At 38.8% G+C, this 20,315-nt stretch overlaps 1 protein-coding gene across 11 annotated transcripts in view; it reads right to left on the reverse strand.

The window, feature by feature from the left end:
• NAALADL2 (N-acetylated alpha-linked acidic dipeptidase like 2) overlaps positions 1-20,315 on the reverse strand; it is a 412,338-nt gene that overhangs the window by 169,498 nt on the left and 222,525 nt on the right. For all 11 annotated transcript variants that reach the window (XM_072933148.1, XM_072933147.1, XM_072933146.1 and 8 more), the window contains one exon: positions 14,252-14,522. In XM_072933148.1, coding sequence (XP_072789249.1) covers positions 14,252-14,522 — 271 coding nt within the window. The remainder of the gene's footprint in view (positions 1-14,251; positions 14,523-20,315) is intronic.

Genomic DNA, 20,315 nt, shown 5'->3' on the forward strand with positions numbered 1-20,315 from the left:
GGATCTCAGGCCTGGGGAAGCTGTAGATATAAAAATGACACAGTCATGCCTCATATTTTCATATTCACAATTCCTGCCTACCCACCAAAACAAAATAGATGCAAAAATAGATTCCCTAAAGAAACTCCAAGTATTGAAGAAAACTAAATATTTAATGTTAATAAATATTGTTCATTCCTTAGAATTAAGACAATTTCTCCAAAAAGCACTCATGTAATTCTAGAAGCATCAACCCTCACTTCTGTGACTGTTCAGACTCACTACATCCCCTCCTTCCATCCAGGCCAATGCCCTTCATTTGTCCTTCAACATTCAGCTACTATTTTCAGGTTGTTCACAAAATAAAGGCAGCAGAAACATCCCATGCACAATCAATCACAATTAAATAACCTTCAACTAGTCATCCTGCCTAAAATAAAACTCCAAAATATATTTGCAAATTGTATCTGAGAAGGCAACAGTCTGCAATCAGGACATGAGACGAACTTTAATTAAACACATCGCTATAATTTATTTGCACAGCTCTGAAATTGAGGCTGAAGGCAGCATTCAGCAGAGCATAAAAGTAAACTCAAGCTGGTTGTAGATCAAAGCTGGACATCAACAAACGTGAAAAAAGCTGCAAATATAAAACTAGCTGATCTTTAAAATTATAGAAAAGGAAGAAAGAGAAGGGGAGATAAGGGAGCTGTGCCAAATCCTTTGTTGGTGTAAACTCTGCTACATTTTCTGACCAGAGCTGTTCCCATTCCAGCCAAAAGCATCCTTCAATAATCAGGGAGCCACAGCTGTGATTGCCACCACCAGGGTCCTGCTGAGCACACCAGAGACAAAATACCCATCCATAACTATCTTTTATATACTTACTCTATTTCTACAGAAATGTTAATATCCAAAGTTGTCTTTCAACGTTTTTCCTTCATCTTGGTTCTAGGCAAGAAAACTGGCAGAGTTTTCTTGCTTGGTTCCAGGCAAGAAAGTGACAGAGACTGTGTGAGCCCCAAAAGTAAATAATTATATATCTGGATTAACTGAAGATGATTTTTCTCTGTTACAAGACTAAGAGGTGCTTCTGACCAACAATGTCAGGGACGATTTAAATCAGAGAACTTCAGGCTTGCTTTGTGTTTTACCTACAAGCCCTGCTCCTCAAACAGATTCATGACATCTTTTCTTAATGGTTGCTAGCACTTTACTCTATAGAGGCTTTCATTTCTTTGCTTCAATATTTCTGCTCCTACAGCAGAATTCTGGAGCATTTCAATGCAGTATGACTCACAGTGCCAGCTTACAGTCAAGAAAGGGTTCTTGTGTCTAGGTTTCATTGCATAAAATTGCACACTGCATTACAGTGACAGCTAAAGCTGCAATTTATACCAAAACAAGAGAAAAAAGAGATGTCCCTTAACCTCAGCTGGACGGAGCTTGGCCTTGCAGAGAGGTCAGTCACAGACACATTCCATGTTCAGCCTTCCCCTGGTCCCTCCTGTCCCCATCACCCTGCAGGGCTCTCCTGCAGCTGCTCCCACAGGTTCCCTTTGCTGTTGCAGAACCATTTTTGGAAAGACACTGAGGTTAAACTTGTTTGCTTCCCTGCTTCTTACAGTTTATTGCAAGACTTTTTTCCTATCAACTCTGAGGGAGACTGAATCAAGATCGAAGCCTTTTTATAGCCTACAGAAAAGAGCTCTTCTGTATTTTATGGTTACAGAGCCCCAAATAAATCTGAACTGCTACAACTCAGTTCTCTTTTTTTTTTTTTTCCACTTTATATTTTCCTTATTTTAATTTTCATAACCCCCAACTCTGTCCCCAATCATATTCTTTGTGTTTCCCAAAAGGCAAAACTTGTATTTGAATATTATTTAACTCATGATGTCCAGCAAGATATCCAAACAACATATTAGGGTAGGTTTTCTTAATATTTTCAGTTTTCTTTCTAACTTTCTTACTCTATTTTACACAATACATACAAACATAGCTTTTCAAGTTTTTGACATAAAACATTGTTCTTTTCAGACACCTTAAACTGACGTTTACTTATTTTGGAATCTCTAAGAACAATGCCTTTTGTTACAAAAAACTGAAGGACACGAGACCCTTAGATGCCTAAAATACTATCAGAAATATTATTTTAAACTTTCATTAAGCAGTGCTGGTTGTCACTTCACTAGTGACAAAATTTTAAATCCTAATTATCCCTTCTTGTATGTGTTTAATGTTATTTATATCCCTCCCCTTTTTAGGAGTTAACTGCAAGGCTATTTTGTAGCATCAGTCTCTAAAGCATAAAGTCACATTGCTCATACACTCATACTCCCAAGAAAAAAGAGTAATCTGTATTTGCCAGCCTGCTTGGTTTAGCTTATTCAGAGGTAATTATTCATGCAAATATACATTTACAAATTACATAGACTGAGGATAAACTAAACAAAACAGAATTACTCAGCTGTGATGCAGTATCTTAAAAAAATAAATCATAAGCTACATATGTACACAGGAAATTATAATGGTGCGATTTAAACTTCGCCTTAAAATTTTCAGGGAAAGGGGTTTATGTCAGAATCCATTCCCATTGTGTCTGAACTCAGCAAATTCTCAAGGCTTGGTGAAAATTTCCTTGGCTTCTGTGAAACACAGGGAATGAACACAAGACTCCCAGAGGCTGTAAATGTCCTCCCTCAGTCATTTATATCACACTGGATTAAAACCAGGCATTCCCTCCCAGAGTAGCTACAGGCATTAAGCCTTTAGAGAAGAAGCTTGGAGCTCACAGAAGGTGTCTAAAATCACTTTATCACACCCAGGCTCTGCAGGAAAGCTGTGGCAGGGATGGATCCACCTCAGCTGGGCAGGAGAGGGACCAGACTGAGCTGGGGTAGCTCTCTCCACCTGCTCAGAGGCTCAGGAGAGCTCTAGGAGCTATACCCACATGCCCAGAGAAGTAAAATCATCTCCTGTCTGAAATATCAGTTCATAAGAACATCCTGTGAATGCAAACACCACCACAAACAGAACGTGTACAACTGCACTGACACACTACATGTGCTTTAGAATCTAAGCAAAATCAAAATATTCCATTTTGTAACTTGGAATGCATTTGATATTTTAATTCATTAGAAACAGGTGTTTCAGCTTTGTCCAACTGAGTCACTTTGGCTGCATCAAAACAAAATGTCCAGAAAACAGCCTACCATTTTCAGTCTTCCAAGCTGGAATTCATGACTCAGAACTGTGCTGGTCTTGGCTGGGGTACAATTAATTTTCTTCACAGTGCTGTTATGGGGCTGTGTTTTGGATTTGTGCTGAACACAGGGGTAATAATGGAGATTTTTGTTATTACTGAGCAGGGCTTGCACAGAGCCAAGGCCTTTTCTGCTTTCCCTGCTCCAACTAAGCTGGGAGTGCCTGGGAGGTGACCAGCCAGGACAGGGGACACAAAGTGACCAAAGGGACATTCCAGACATATAGAACAATAAAACAGACATCCACCTCAAATAGGAAAATATTCATTCATATGTACAAGAGGAGGTCATCCACTGCATCAAGAGAACACTCAAACTTTCAAAACTGTTGGGGAGAACTCTTATTTTCTATATTACAACAAATGATCTTTCACAAAGTACTTACACAGCCCTTTCTTGGCCCAACATCATCCACTTCAACATAATCAGGGAGATGGCCAACCATGTAATGATGCAAACACAAATCTGAGTGTTAAAGCAGCATTTGAGCAAACAATTTTCAGAAGCAAATATGCAGTTGTGAAAAGGAAAATGACATCTTTTCCATCTCCTGTGAATTCTGTTGTTTTGAGTCATTGCACAGATTTATAGGTCTCTAAATTACATCTGTAGATAAAGGACTGGGGAAAAATAAGTTCTAAAAATATATTCAGATGACAAGAAAAGGACTCCAATAAAAACCAAGAAATGTGCCTGAGTAATATCAAATTCAAATGGTCCAAATGATTGACCAGGACAAACATCTAGATATAGAAATATAGCTGTTCCTGAGAACAGCTCACCTCTGTGATTAAACAAGAATATTTTTCTGGTTTTCAACCAGCTAACATTTTAGAAGCAGACTTATTTCACAAGAAACATGTAATGTGTCATTCATGTCTCACAGATAATAAAATTGAAGGGAAGAAAATGTTCTTTTCTGTTTCAGGCTTTCAAATTTTGCTTTTAAAAGAACACTCAAGGTTTTGGAGTTGATGTGCATCCTACACTGCCCAGAAATGTAAAGGTTTTACATGGCAGCACCATTTGGCTTTTCTTTCAGAGACAGCTAACCTTCATTTTGAAAATTTTGCCTATAGCAAAATTAGTAGTTCACCTTTATCACAAGTGTTTCCAAAGATTAGGGTGAAGGTTCTCCTTACCTGTGCCAAATTTCTCAGAGATATGTTGAGCATTCATCTCTTAAGTGTGGGCAGAAACCCCATAGCAATTAGTGAACTTGGTTTATGTGCTTTCACAGCAGGAATGGAAAAAACCTGGAGAAAAAGAGGAAATCCCATGCAAAGGACAGAATTCAATTCTTTTTAGAGGGTTTCCCAGTAAACCACTCATCTTGTACAGTGGCATCTCAAAAGAAAAGATGGGAAAAGTTTTACATCATCTATAACATATGGGGAAGTCTGAAAAGACTATGGAATCTGGACAGCTTGATGGGAGGAAAGAGCAACCTGCCCTGACATCACAGAATTGATTTTACTGCTTAAAGCAAAAGTTTTGCCATCAGTGCAGCCCATCCAGAGCTCTGGAGCTGGACAGAGCATCCCTCATCTTCCACACAGCCTGGAATTCAGGTCAGCCTCTCTCACAGCAGTGCAGAAGCACTCAGTGTTATTGTAGTTACACCATTTGATGGCTCAATTCCCAATAAAAGCAGTCAGGGACATGGTTAGAGAACTATCAGTTACCACAGAAATCTCTGCTCAATTCCCTCTCTCTCCACCTCTTCTGATCCTTCCTGCCCTGGATCCTGAACAATCAACAAAAAGAAACTAGAAACAGGGAGCTCAGTGTGTGCTCTCATAAATTCTGATTCAAGCACAGATTTCCCTAATGATCCATCTTCCTGCAGTCACTGGTGCCTTTCCTGGACTTTAATAAACACAAGAGACTCAATTCAGTACACAAAGAACACACAGCAGTCACCATTAGCAATGTCCACTGCTTTTAACTTCTGCTCAGGGGTTCCCCTCCATATTTCTTCAATTACCTCCACATTTTTGGTACCTACTCCACGAATATTGTCAACAAGTTATTTACACAGTCTGCAGAGAAAATGGAACAGCTGTGAAAGTTTACTTCAGGCAGAGCAACCCTACAGCAGCAGTTAGATCATCAGGGAAAGATCTCAATTCAAAGAGTTGGTATTATCCTCAAAAACCTGAGCCAAATACAGTCTATACTGATACAGTTTTTCATCCTAGATTTCAGTTTATGACTTACATGATTATAATGTTCTACTTCAGCCTCAAGACATACGAGATTTAGCAGTAAAAGGGCAACATGGACAAAAACATGACAAAATTTTCTTGAACAAAATGTTTTGTTAGGAAACTGATGCATAAATTCTTTTCCCAGCAATGTAAAATTTCTAGAATTTTCCTACTAATTCATTCCTTAAAATCTTCCCCAGTCAAGATGGTGCCTGGCAAGCACTGACCTGCAGCAGGAGATGCATCCCTCTTGGATGAGAAGGCAGCAGGAGCTTTCTTGCATATTTATTTAGCAGCTTTGCTGTCCCTTAGCTGTAGGCACTGCCAGACCTCCTCCATCCTTATTCACCCTCTGCCCCTCCAGGGCACCAGGGTGAGCAATGAATCTTGCAGCAGACAGCACTAACTCTGCATGGTAACATCATTCAGTGGAAGGAAGATAAATGCCTTGAAGCACCTTCTTTCTCACACACACGCCTGCTCTGGGGCCAGTCACAACCTGGGGATTGATGAGGCACCTTGCCTTTGAACTGCAGAAATAATTGTGAGAATAAAACTGATATAGCCCAGAATTAATTCACATGAAGGCTCTCTTAATTAATGAAATAAACACTGTAACTAATATTCATTTCAGGAGGTTAGACATGAGATTTATTTCTATTTAGTGGGAGAGACAGCACATCAGACAGAATAAAATCCTAAGGATGTCTAAGAGAGAAGACCAATGTGTTTTCAGCTTTATTTACTTTGCAGTATTTTTTATTTATTTATTTTAAAATAGACACTTCTCTCCTGGGATTGCTGTTGGTAGGTAAATGCTTAAATGCTGTATTTCCAAACAGATTTAAAAGGGATTTTCTGAACAAAAGCTTCTTCTCAGGACATTTTAGTCCAGCCAGTGAAGGGGCTCTGGCATTTTGACAGTTTCCACACACAGTCAATGCACTTCTGCCAACAGCACCTGGATACCAAATTTGCACTTGCCAATGGCTACAGGCTGGCTCTTTTTTATTTTTTAAATTTTTTCTTCCCTTAGCTTTTTATTATTTTTTACACTTTTAAGAATTCAGTTCTTATATGTATATTTTCAACCAGGTATATCACAGCAGCACTTTTTTTTTTTTTCCATTCTGCTCTGAAAGGTTTCAAAAGTTACTTGCTTCAAAGAGTTTACTCTAAGAGTGGTGTTCTTCTTTATTTGGTCTTTCCTACTACCAAAGCTGTGTCCAAGTTTAGAGCATTCCTCAAAGCACTCTCTAGAGCTACATCCTTTGCTCTTTAATACGAAAGATTTTTAACAAAGAAATCAGCTGCAGTTCTCACCAAATTATTCTTTGACAGCTTTAATGACAGCTTTATCCTTAGTTTAGGTTACATTTAAAACCTCTCAAGGATCCTTATGCTATTTTTTTTTTTTTTAGTAAGAACTTATTTCCACTCCTTCATGTGCTCACCTTAGAAGTTATTTGGACTTTATATCCCTACATTCTACCACAGAGATAAGAAATCTTCAGACTTGTTTTGGAATTTGAGTGATACTTTCATTGCAAAATATTTAAAATATTTCAACAATGAAACAGAGGCTCCCACAAAAAGCATAAAATCAACTCATATTATTACATTAGAAGAAAGTAATTTTTAAGATTCTGACAAAATGTTGTCCAATGCTGACTATAGCAGTTGTACTGGTAGGTAGAGAGAACTGCTAAGATAAAACACTGCTGATAAAACACTTTAACTGGTAAGATTTATCACACTGCATTGAAAATTAAAATACCTGCTGCTGATTTTTTTCAGCTGCCACCTCTAATGCACGATTATTTAGACACCACGATTATTTAAATTTTTTTTCCCCTCCAATTTAAAAAATAATCAAGTGAAGTATGGCATCAGAGTGGGTTTTTTGCCTTTTAAAAAACAATTTTATTACAGCAATTGTAACCCATATCCTCATGGATGCCTAATGCCAGAGACTGCCAGGGTCAGAGCCCTGTGCCATGCTCCCAGACACACAAAGTTCATGCTCAGTAAAATGCAATCTGCCTTCAACTACAGCTGCTTTTCTATTGCTAATGTTCCTGAAGAGATTTTAGGACTTGCTTCTCTTCCTGAAAAACAAACTTAAAAAAACGAGAAGCAGCAATAGTTTAATCAATATTGTATTTTACAGTCACTCATAACTATCAGAGAACTGAGCAGCATTTTCAGTAGCTCTTTATTGTTCATGCATGAAACTACATATTTTTAAACAATAAAGTTATGTAAGTAGTTTTAGGGACAAGGATTGAGTACTATATAAATACAAAAATATTTTGTTCTCCTATGAGTTGTAGTTGTTTCTTATTATGTTTTTCTCATAGTAGCAATTTTTTAAAAGCTCGTATTTCCTTAATGGTCCCTCTGTTGAAGGAAATTTTTGCTTTTTTCAGCGTAAGCAGGATTCCTTTGAGGCGGTTTTAAACCTCCAGAATACTGGAGAAATTTAAAAGAAAAAGATCCCTAAAACCCAATCCCAAGAGTTCACAGCACAAGGAGCATTTTACTTGAAAATTCCTCCTCTGAGTAGAATTTTGCCGTGACAAACTGAGACAGAGAAGAAAGCACAGGTATGTTATTGGTAGGTTCACATTTACTAAGAAGGTGAAGAAGAAGTTACAGAGAGAGAGGGAAGATGGCACTACCTAAGAAAACATGACTTGGGATTGGGCAGAAAGGTTTCCACTTGAGTCCATTTGTAGTCAGGTTTGAACCAAACACCATTAATAAAGAGTGAGGGTGGAAAAAAGCCTGACGGGGTGGGCACCAACCCAGGTACCCACTGAACTGCAGAGGTGATGGCAACTCAGTGGCCCTGATTATACCCCAAAGATTAAAGGCAAAAATATTCCTTGGAGACCTATGCAATTGCACAAATTTCACTGTTATTCTCTCTCACTCTGACTGCTAGCAAAGTTAACTCTGCTTAGAAATAATATAATTCTCATTTATTTCAATAGGAATTCTGCTTGCACTAAAACCTAAAACAGTTACCAAAGACTCTTCCCAAGCCCCCGGGGTTTGCACCCTTTAGTTTTTACCATGTAGTTGGAATATAAATAATTGTTATGGTTCAACATTGCTCCCTCCCTAATATTGTACAGAGGCTTTACTAAGAAATGCCTTCAGCTGATTCTGTGCAATGGCATGGAAGTGCTCAGTGATCTGTTATGTCTTGAGATACCAAGATGCCTCACCTTTTGCTTTTTTATAATTCAAAAAATCTCATTTATTATTAATGGCTCGATTACTAAAATGCCATTATTAACATTTTATTAGTAAAACATCAGGACAGCATTGACTTGCAATTATAAAAGAGCAAAATGCTCTGCAGCAGCAGCATTTGCATCTTTGAAACCCTGCCTTCAATGACACAAAAATCTTCCAGCAATATTAATCTGGGCTTTGTGCATGATGAACTACTATTATTTTTAGGGAACTGTACAACTGTATTTATTAATGGTTATGTGATATATGCCAGAAAACTGACAGGATGTTCTGCAGGACATCTCTTCAGTGATCGCTTTTGGAGTCCTTGCCTGCAATTTAAATTATATAACCTTCACATTGCATTTCACAGCTTTCTATATGTAATTATAATGGAGTGGCAGATATGCTGTAGTTAATGCTGAATGTTGTTTTCTGCTTAAAGGTCAAGTCTATTCTAAAATCCATATTCTTAGTGAGATTGTCTTGAAAAATTGCTGTGCCTACTTGGTATGCAGAGCAGTGTTCTAAATTATGATTATTTGTGGAAGAGGTTTCGGAGAAACTCTTCTATAAATAAAAGATAAATAAAGCTGCACTAAAACTTCTAAATGTTACCAAAAATCACATGATTCTTCTCATTTGTGTGTATGTGTTATTCAACCTATAGCCCCAACCATCTGCAAAACAGATTTCAGTTGCTAGGGATTCATTTTAGCTAGTGCATGTCTCTTCAGAGAGGAAATCTTTAAAAATGTTAATAAAGATAATAATGAACTAAATTTGGCATGCCTAAAAGAATTAAATGCACACATGTATCAAGATTCCCTCTAGCTTGGTACTTTGCACCAATGTGCCATCAAAAATGACTGAAAGACTTAGGAAGAGATGCTGTGATTATTTAATCTAAATTAAACACACTCTCAGCCTTTGGAATTCAAGATGTGCGAGTGAGCACGCTGCAGAAGGCTCATTTAGAAATTCTGCCTGGGGATAAAAATAACCTGGGAAGATTTGAAAATTTTCTAAAACCAACCCGCTGACACCAATCTTAATTCTGAAATATTGTTAAGGAAATTACCACTGATTAGCTGGAGGGAAGAGAAAAGATAATAAGAGTGCACTAATCACATTTCCAGCACAATGAAACCGAATCAAATGAAAGCAAGCTTTGGGGTCAAGGACTTCCTGATGCACTGTCCCCTCCAGAGGAACTCCAGACCTTTTGGTGCAGAGCTGGAAATAAAGAGAGCTGCCAGCAGTGGCAGCAATCAGGGCTGCAATCCTGAGTAGAGAGTGGGAAAGGTTAGAGGAACAGGCAGTAGAGAAGAAGACTTCCATCTTCCTCCAAATAACCTGGGAAAAAAGGGGATGGGTGGGGAAAGGAGACACCTAAAGCCAGCAATAGGAAAATGGGATATTGGATAAGAAGTGAGCAAACTCCCCTCCTTGTGAAAGAAGATCAAAATCAGAGTCCTGCTTCCCTCATTCCCCTCTTGCCAAGATTGAAGAATAGTGGGAAGATGACTGAGTGAGCTTAACAGATGGGCTTGTACATCCCAGATTGCTTCAGGTTGCATTAATCTCTGCGGTGGGTTCTCATTTAGCTGAGAAAATGTCACCAAAACAAACGAACCGGAGCAGACTGAGACGTGACCAGCAGATGCAGAGGATCTCTTCTGCATGGTGTGGGTAGGGGTAGGCAGGCAGCATTCCCACTTGTCTGCTCCCTGCAGCCCCTCCAAAACTCAGCAAAGACACCCCTGGCTGATGGGCAGTACAAATGCCCCAGATCAGCAGATGCTGCAGCAGAGAAATCAGCAGGAGCTGGGAACGTGCATGATGGCAGGGAAGCGAGGTGACACAGCAAGGAGTCAAAGCAGTCAGGGCACAGGGACAGAGCAGCGGCCAAAATACAAAATAGACGTAGTCAGGTGTTGGGAGAACTGCCTTGGAAATGAGCACAATTAATTTCTGTCCATAAACCCTCACATAATCCCTGCCTGCATGTGCATCTCCTTTTCAAGAACTTCTACTCTTGCATCCTCTCCTGGCTCCTGAACCAGCACAATCCTTTCAGGATATGAAAGAGCCAGGAAAGAAATATGACATTTCCTAGGCTTGCTGAGAAAAAACTGCAAACCAGAAAAGAGGGGCAGCAAAGGAACCAACAGGGACTTGGTGCATTATTCCAAAACAAACAGAGCCATATAGCAGAGGACACCAAGTACCTCAGTTCAAAGTATGAAAGCAGACTTAGGATTGTCAAAAGCTCCTTAACACTTCTGTAAAGTAAAGAGTGAATAAACTGAAGGTGAAAGGAAAGTGAGGAAAACTTCAGGTCACACAAACATAATTTCAGAAAATGCATGAATACAAAGCAAATACCATTTACATTTTCTTTAATTAGGCTGTCCTTGAATGTTATTCCCACACACTAACAATTACATCTGCTAGGACTGTTTCCAGTTGCCAAAGAAACAGTGGAGGGAGCAGACAAACATTGTGGACATATGTTTGTTCCAGAAGCTCCTGCACTCGGCAGAACTGATTGAAACCACATGTCCAGTGCCCCGAGTGCCACCCAGGCTCCTGCAAACCCAAATACAGCCCTGCTTCTCTTTTGGTGCACTCAGGGATCACCACCCCTGTCACACATGGGCTACTGACACCATTTACCAGAGTGGAACTGAAGGGGGCCACCAGATTTTGAGGGTTCACAGCCCCTCCTCATCAGCTCCTGCTGATGTTCCCCAGGGACAGAACACCCCCACAGCTCCTGGATCCCAAAGCTCCAGGAGACAGGAGCAGCACATTCGGATTCACCACACCACCCTCACTTGGAGACTGGCTGGATACTGCCTGACAATGCATTTTGCTTTAATGCATAAATTTGAAGCAATGTAATTTCCATTTATATGTGCACTCTGTTGGCCAGAGCAGTTTTCCTGTTTTTATCAGGCAAACAAAAGGTTTAAGCTCTATAAAGGTGGCTGATATTTAAGTTTTAATAAAAATATATTTCAGGTATGTCATTCTTTCCTTAGGCTGACCTAGTCTACAATATATTATTTACATAACTGCTGCAATATCTATTTCAAAACTGACTCGACAGCCCTCTCCAGAACTGTAAGCTGCCCTGCCTGTCACTGTGATGGGTAAACACTGTCACCTTTTCACAGCCCGATGAAATATAGAGAAGTAGTAAAGTGCACCATCCATCACAATGGCACTAAGTAGGTTTTTGAAGTAGATTTCAGATCACAAATGCTCACATTTTTACTCACAAATGCTGTTTAGACTGTTACCAGAAAGCACAAATTGGATGGCTCATATACAATGGCCATATGATGAATGGACATGACAGGTGGTCAAAGAAAATGAGTCTTGCTGTTCTACAAATAACCTTGTCAACATCAAAGTGGAGCTGTAGCTCTGCTGGTAGCCAGACTGCAATAGCTTAATGGTTTTATTTGCTTCAACTTCTAGCAAACCAAACAGACAAATGAGATACAATGAAGCAGCAGCATCGAGGCAGTATTAGCAATTTAGCCTGATTAAGTGACACATAATAGGAATTTTCTGCTAAGGATGTGCCGCATTTGAAAGAAAATTATTCAGGTTATGAGTAGCTGTTATAAAAATACCTGTTCACAGGAAAATCCTCATGATTTTGCAATCACAAACCACTGCAGGATATCCAAAATATGCGACTTGTAGTTCCGCTGCAAGCAATCAAGTCCCTTTCTGATGGCTGAGCCCAGCAACAGCCACCACCTGCTACTTCTCATTTAAAGTTTTTCTACTCCCATTAGTTTAAATAGTAGAGATTAGTGTGTAGGATTGAAAGTCAGAAAGGTCAGCTCACTACCTACTTACCTGTAGCCTAAACAAATAGGAAAATTTCCCTTTTAGGCAAAACCTCTGGATCTAGGGACATTTCAGGGAGACTTCTTGAGGAACAGAAGAACACATCTCAAGTTTCATAAGGGTGCTGAGGTATCTCAAAGAACTGACTGTACAGCCATGCAGAGAGTCATTCTTTGGCTCCAGTGCAAGGTTGGAGTTTTGCCAAAGCCAAGGTCCAGCCCCTGTAATGAGGACAGTTTGTATGGTCCCCATTTTTGCTGAACTCATAAGAGAAAACTGCCCTGGAACATAATGGAGAGTGGAACACGTGCTGCTGGGAATAACAGCAGCAGTTTTTCCCGGAACATTGGATTTCCTTCAATCTGATGAATTTCTTAGCACCGCATTGACATTCATGAAATAAAACCTCAAAGGTCACAACCATTCCTCTCTCTGATTACAGTTACTCTTACTAAGTTACAATGAGAAAATAATATTAAATATGGAGTTTTTAAGTGATACGAGAAGGCAACCACATTCATTAGTACATGGAAAAGTTAAAGCATGTATCATGCGAGTTAGGACCTCTTCTTGCCTGTTTCATTTTGCTTCTCAGCAACTAATTTGAAGTGGACAGAGCCCCAGAACAAGGCTGACAAGACTCAGCATGGAAAGTAGGCATGTTTAAATATTAAGATGCTCACAATATGTTCCTTTATAGTCTGTAAGTGCTCTAAGCCATGAACTAACATGTCTTTTAAACAGGACAGAAACCAAGATAGAAATCCCCCAGCATCAGTGGAGTAATGTGATATCTTCAAAAGGAGGAAAACAACAATAATGCAATTAGCAGTGAAATTGCAATTTTTATATTTCAGAAATATTTTTTAAAAGATTTACACTATCTCAGCTAGGAAGGTAAACAGAAATGATAGCCCCTTTGTGAGCTCTCAAAAAAATTAGTCAGAAGCTAAAGAAAAACAGACAGTGAAGACAGTATACAGGAAAAAACAAGATAATCCAAGATCTTATTTCACTTGGCAAGTAACAAATCCAAATAGGTAGAATCTTTTTTCTGATAAAACATCCTAGAGTAACTGCAGTAAGATAAAACTACAAATCGGTGTTTTCAAGAGGAAACAGAGGAGATGCGTCAACTGAATTGTCACAGAAGAAACTATGTGAGATCCACAGCCATAATTCAGAGGCTCCAGGTATTAGCCCAGCACTCCCACCAGCCTCGTTTTATCCTTCCTACAAGCATCCCTCAAACCAGTAGTACTCATACATCAGCAAGGATAAAGTGGAACTCTAGACACAGCTTCCACATTTTTTACACACAAGCAAAATGTGCCAATTCATAAACACAGATACTTAACAAAAAATTACAGATATTATGTAATGAGACTCATATAGATATATGTGAGTGTATATCTCTATCTATCTCCTATGAAGTATTCATATATATTAGGTTGAAAGGTTAATTAAGATAAGTACAATTGGCCACATCATAATTCACATAAATGTGCTTATTTTAAGGCTGGGCACCTCAGCATATTTTCAATGGGATTTGATGATCTTAGAGGTCTTTTCCTACCTAAATAATCCTGTGATTCTATGTGTACTTTTCCAGTCAGGTTCAGCAAAAAGCTGCTATTTCCTAACTATTCCACCCCAAGTGACAGAGACAAATGGCCACGTTACCTCAAGAGTTCCTTTGGCAGAATAAGCTGCGTATGAGTACAGGAGGTCTTGGCTGTCAAGTGTTTTGGGGTCTCTGCTGCAGCGCTGTCCACTTGGATAAAAGCATTCCCCGCTGTTTTGCAGAGTTACTGTGTTTGAAGAAGGGCCTGGCAGGTCAAGCAGAACGGAGTAATTCACCAGCCGGACATCTTCCAGGCCTTGGGAACGCCACTGACCCAGGATTTTCATCGCAAGCTCTGCATCATCTTCTCTGGGGAACTCTAACAAATCTCTGGGAAAAAAAAAAAAACAAAAAAACACAAGTAAACACAGGTTTAGCTTATTTCCCATCAGGACTCTTATACCTTAGTATGCATCAGTGCATGGCTTTATTAAAAACCTAACATCAAATATGCAAAAAATCCATACAACTTTCATTTTTTGGAAATATTTTCTTACCAAGTATGAGACAAAAGGCAACTGCTTTTTAGGAAATAAAAATTTAAAAAATGTATGTCTAGGAAACATATACAAATTAAATAAAGAATCCTACAGAAATATCACAATAACTGTTTTAAAATGTTCACATCATTTGCTTATCAAATTTCTAAAATAGCATAATTTAATCAATCTTTAAACATGAAGAATCCAATCTGAAGTAACATCTCAAAGATGTCAGGCAGGGCACGATCCTGGAAATTAGTTAAAATTATATAGTTATAATCACACGTTTGGCTTAAATTCATCAAGGAAAGCAAATTTACTAAGCAGAATGGAACTGCTCTCCCAAATGATGCACTCACTGGTCAGGAAGCTCTTCACATTTCCTGCCTGCACTGAAGGATTACCTGAGCTACCAGCTTGGCCAGCATAAAAGGCAAACATGGGAATTATTTTGGCAGTATCTACTGATGGACCAATGAGAACTCAGGCTGGTCTGGGCTTGCATCACCTTCAACATTGGCTGGACAGGGAAGGACGAAGGGACCAAAGGACCACCCTCCTCCCCAGCACATGCCAAAGGATTCCAGATGTTGAAACTATTGCCATGATAACTCCAGAGGATGGGCTTGCTGAAGGAGCAACTGAAGGCTTCCCCTACTTATGCAGGCAAGCAGTCACATGAGCAAAGAAGGACAGAAATAAAATTCCTTACTCAAATAAAAAGAACTAACCACGTTCAGCATAAAAAACTTGTGGAATAATTGCTGAATTCTGTGAAGTTGGGTTTTTTTGGGGGTTTTTGTGTGTCTGTGAAGCTCTCAGGACTGAAAAGAAAATTAAGGATCACAGATGCATTATTTCCAAGCACAGAGATACTGACACTGCCTGAAAGTCTTGGCCACAACCTCCTATTCACAAAAAGGCCACTAAACCTAACTGCTTTAAGGTCCCTCAAAAAACACCCTGGCTGTCTTGCACACATCAAAAATAAACAGTTGAATAATGTATAACATTTTTAAGAATGCAATACGAATCTGAGTATCCCACGGGTTCTTTCCAGATACCCCTGCAATATCCAGTGTTGCAGGTGGGAAGCTCCTGGCTAAAGGTACTGGCACTACTTCCAGAAGGGTTTGCACTGCCCCCAGGAGAGCCCCAACAAGCAAAGCTTATGATGGAAGTCAAGCACAAGGGCTCCCTTCTCCACCCATCTTGTGGTTGAACATTTGAAAAATGAACATTTACTGCCTAGACAACATCAAGGCCTTAAAAGGACAAAGAGTAAAATTATGACACCCTTTACACCTAGAAATGGCTCAAAAATAACATACTCCATTGAAATGCCTAATTGCCATCATCACATTACATGGGCAGAATGATTATTCCAACAGGCAAAACTTTCTTAGAACAAACGTATTTTGTATAAATGTGGTTTTTATAAAATACATTTGTCCGAAGCAATATGTTGTATTGCAGGCTGCATTGCTCCCGTGAGGCTGTTCACAGACAAAGTTCAAAATCTTTACAACACTGGCCTTATGTTGGGACTTCAGGAATACTGTCAGGAACAATAACTGTCTTGCAGATTTAATGTTTTTAAATTATCTAAAATAAGTCTTCAAGCAGTCTACACCACACAGATGACTTAATCCAATCTGCAGTATATTACAAGTTTCCAATTTCATCTCCTGTGCCTGCTAATGTAATGACATAAACTTGGGCAGTGCAGAAATACAGAAAGTTGTTTGATTAACATCATCATTAATGGAATATCTGCATTTCCCTCAGGTGATAGAAATATTAATAGAATAAATAATTAAAGGAACTTACCCAGGCCAATAGGGTTATGGCACATTGTAATCAGAAGTATTCAGTCACAATAAAAAGAATTAAGCATTGAAAGAGGAAGATACAATAAGAGGAAGATACAATAAGATACAATAAGGAAGACACAATTTGCTTATTATCCTTACTAATAGAAGTTATTTTCCACTTCATAATTAAATCAACATGTCTTTGAAACTTTTGTGACAACATATCTGATTAAGTTATAGAAATGATCCCACTCACTATTTACTCTATAATGTCTTTATAGTATGTTAAAATCAAATTGCAAATTACAAGCATACATTATTTTACAATAAATCAGCACATATTAGACTACTTTGATAAATCTGAATAAATCTTATGAACACCACCAGAAAGATTTTTTTTCCAGATTTATTACAACAGCTGACTTGCATTTGGCTTTGATGCTGACTGCATGAACTTAAAAGTCAGAGGTAATTGAACTCATTATTGTGTTCACATACTAATTGCATAACAAATAAAATACGCAAAACCAGTATTTCCTAAACCCAGTCAAAATTAGAAAAGTGTCAAATTTGGCAGTTCAGCCTGGAAGAATATCAACAATTCACAGTCCTTATTTTCAAATGCTCAGATTATTTACTTCCTAGAACTGGCAGGGCTCAGGGACTCCCAGCAGTAGGATTTCAGCAGTGGGGAGGAGCAGCCCCTCGGGGTGGGGATGTTCTCAGTTCCCCAAGCAGCTGCATGCTCAGAAGAAACCAATACCAATGCAATTGCCAATTTCCATTTACAGCCCTGCCTCTGATAACTTCAGCCAAATTTTTGACTCCCACTGGTCACATTAAAAATAAACTATTCAGGCATTTTTTTCCAGGTTCATGGGAATAACCACAAAGTTTATGGGCACATCTCTGTTGCTGTAAATTTACATAATCCAGTGAAGTGGAGCCACCACAGGCTGAAGATTTGGTCTCAAGTCAAAATCAACACTAATAAATGTAAAAATGCCAGTCTGAATACTCCTGTACCTTTATAGGATGCTCTCAGAGATTTGCATACATTCCTGATCTTTTCTAATACAGATCAGTATGGAACTAATGTATATCAGAACAGGACATAAACTCAGTTCTTGAGCATTCTCCTCCATCTCAAAAGGCTCAGTTCCTGAACTCAGAAAAAAAAAAAAAGGTAAAATTGCACTTAAAACCCAGTTCACCCTACTTCACTTGAATAAGGTAGAGATTTCCCACTTTGATGTGATGAAAAATCACCTCCGCAGAAGATTCAAAGTCCTAAACCTAGAAGAATTTTAAAGATGTTGAAAATTTATCTGTAATAAAGCCAGGAGTTCTGCAGCCTCTGCAGTATCAAAAGGCTATTCTTCACCAGACGATTATAAAAGATAAATGAACACACACACAAAATATACAAATTTCATTTTCAGTTTGGTAACCATGGGGAACACAGACCTGCCGTGCCTTGATGGAAAGCCATTTGCTACAAGAGCACTTTTTGACACAGTTTGCCAAAGGAGAGAACAAGATATTGCAAATAAGCCAGCTGGGACACTGAAACACCACTCAACAGATACTGAAAAATCACAACGGGTCACTCTAACAACCAAGGGATGGAATAATTTAACTGTATAACACAATTACTTCTTAGATAATCCTGTTAAATTGTTATAAAACTGCATGAAAAAAAAATTGGAATTGCAGAAGGATTCTACAGATTCAATCTGAAAATTCTACAGGGACAAAAATTCCCCGCAAATACGTAAAACTTCAAGTGTGCTTGGTTTGGTTAGTTTTTTTCTTTTCAAATTTACCACCTGTACTGAGTATTGGGAACTGGCCTACACTTCCTAGCCTAGTAAGAAAAAATAAGCTGAATTCCACTTTTGCAGAGTTTAACTGCCTTATTCCCATATTTTGATAGTAAATATCCACTGTTTTCTTCCAGTTCACCGAAATTGTTTATAAAGCAACTACTGTAATTTCAGATAGGAGCTAACAACAAATGCCATTTTGGAACTTTTACAGATTGATTTTCAGCTGAGTAGCTGTTCTCAGATCCTGTGAGTTGCAATGACTGCTGGTATTTTGTAAAGCTGCATCAGACCAAAGTGCTCTCTTGTCTAACATGATGCTCCAACAGTAACTAGTAGCAGATAATCACAAAAGAATGCAGGAAATTCATCACATAGGGTTATTACATTTATAGCCTCTCATGCAAATATCATTTTTTTTAAGACCTCAAACTTTGTCCAGGCTGAGTTTTAAAGATGTTTTCATATGTTGAGGATTTCAGAGCTCGTTTCAGTCCATTGAGAGCTGAGCTGTGGACTGCGCACACCAACTGCTCAGCAGATGCACCAGCATTTCCCACACTTGCAGAAAGAGGAGTTATTTGTGTCCATCACACACAGTGTGCACACACAGGAAATGCTCAGGAAATACCACCTGCCCAAGCCACATCTGCTTCAATTTTAATTACATGTTCCTGTTAATTAGGGCACTCCACTGGGCTGGTCTCCAACCTGCCTGGTTGGATTTCCCATGGTCTGAACTGATGGCCACAAATTTGCTGCTCCCAAAATATAGAAATTCATGAATTCAGGTACAAGAGAGGATAAATATTTATCAAGAGGTGAGAGAAACATGTTCACAGTGCAAAGAGGTGCACACAGGATCCTGAAGCACCTCAGGTTCTTCAGGTTACATTGCAAGGTCACCAGCATCTGCTGCAGAAAGCTGATCTATGAAATGTCCTCTGTCACATCTACCATCAGTCTTCATACATTCTGGATACTCTGGGCATATTTCTAACAATAATAATAATAATAAAAACAACGATTAACCTCTGCTCATTCTTGGGTAACAGCCTACTGCTTTTGCTATCTAAGGGAATATTTACAGAGCTGCACCACAGATTTTACATATTTTACAATATGCATTTTAACAAGTTTAACATAAAGAAGTACAATTCATGCTTTTAACAAAAAGGACTGTGATTTATGTCAGCTTTTACTTCTCACAGACAGAATAAATTCAATTCACAAAATCAAAAAAATATGGAATGTCAGAAAAGAGAATGCCAGCAAACAGAATGCCAGCTCTAGATTTGGTTGTGCAGTTCTCTAGAAAAAAACCAACACTTTGTAATTTTAATTTAAAAAAAAAACCATTATGTGTACTGTGGCTTTCAGGTATTTCCAGTAAAAGTGTCATAAGCTCTCTCTTTAGAAAGTCGTACTATGAGAAAAACCAAGAAATACTTTTAAACAAAACTTTAGAGCATTTTTGCACTGTGTTCAAGTCCACCTGAGTATTAGACTTTCACAGGGGTACCTGACCATATGTATCTTCTCCTGTCGTAGTATAAATTCATGCAGAACTGCTCCAGGGCAAACCTCTCATTTTCCTGAGGAGTTCTTTGCCATGGGATTGAAGCACAGTCTCAGATCTCAGCCCCTGCTGGCTCCCAAGCTTAGCTATTTTGTACATTTATGTTTTTGCACTTCAGGACTACCAAGTTTATTGCTCCTACCCATCACATCAGTCAAATGCCCTTTATACCTTTTAAATAAAACTCATGGGGACAGTTCAAATCTCACTTTTCAGCATCTTGATGCAAGCCAAACTTGCATTCAAGGCAGATGGTGGAAGGCATTGAAAAATGACTCATTCTCTCACTGTCTGACTCCACAGTTTATTGGAAAACAACCAATTCTTTGTTCCCCTACACTAAGCATTGCAAAGTCATGAACTGGCCATAGGTGAGCTTTCTAAAGCTTTTTAAGAGATCTGGATGTCAGTTATGTGACATT

This window comes from Taeniopygia guttata, chromosome 9, assembly GCF_048771995.1.
Source record: "Taeniopygia guttata chromosome 9, bTaeGut7.mat, whole genome shotgun sequence".
Classification (NCBI taxonomy): domain Eukaryota; kingdom Metazoa; phylum Chordata; class Aves; order Passeriformes; family Estrildidae; genus Taeniopygia; species Taeniopygia guttata.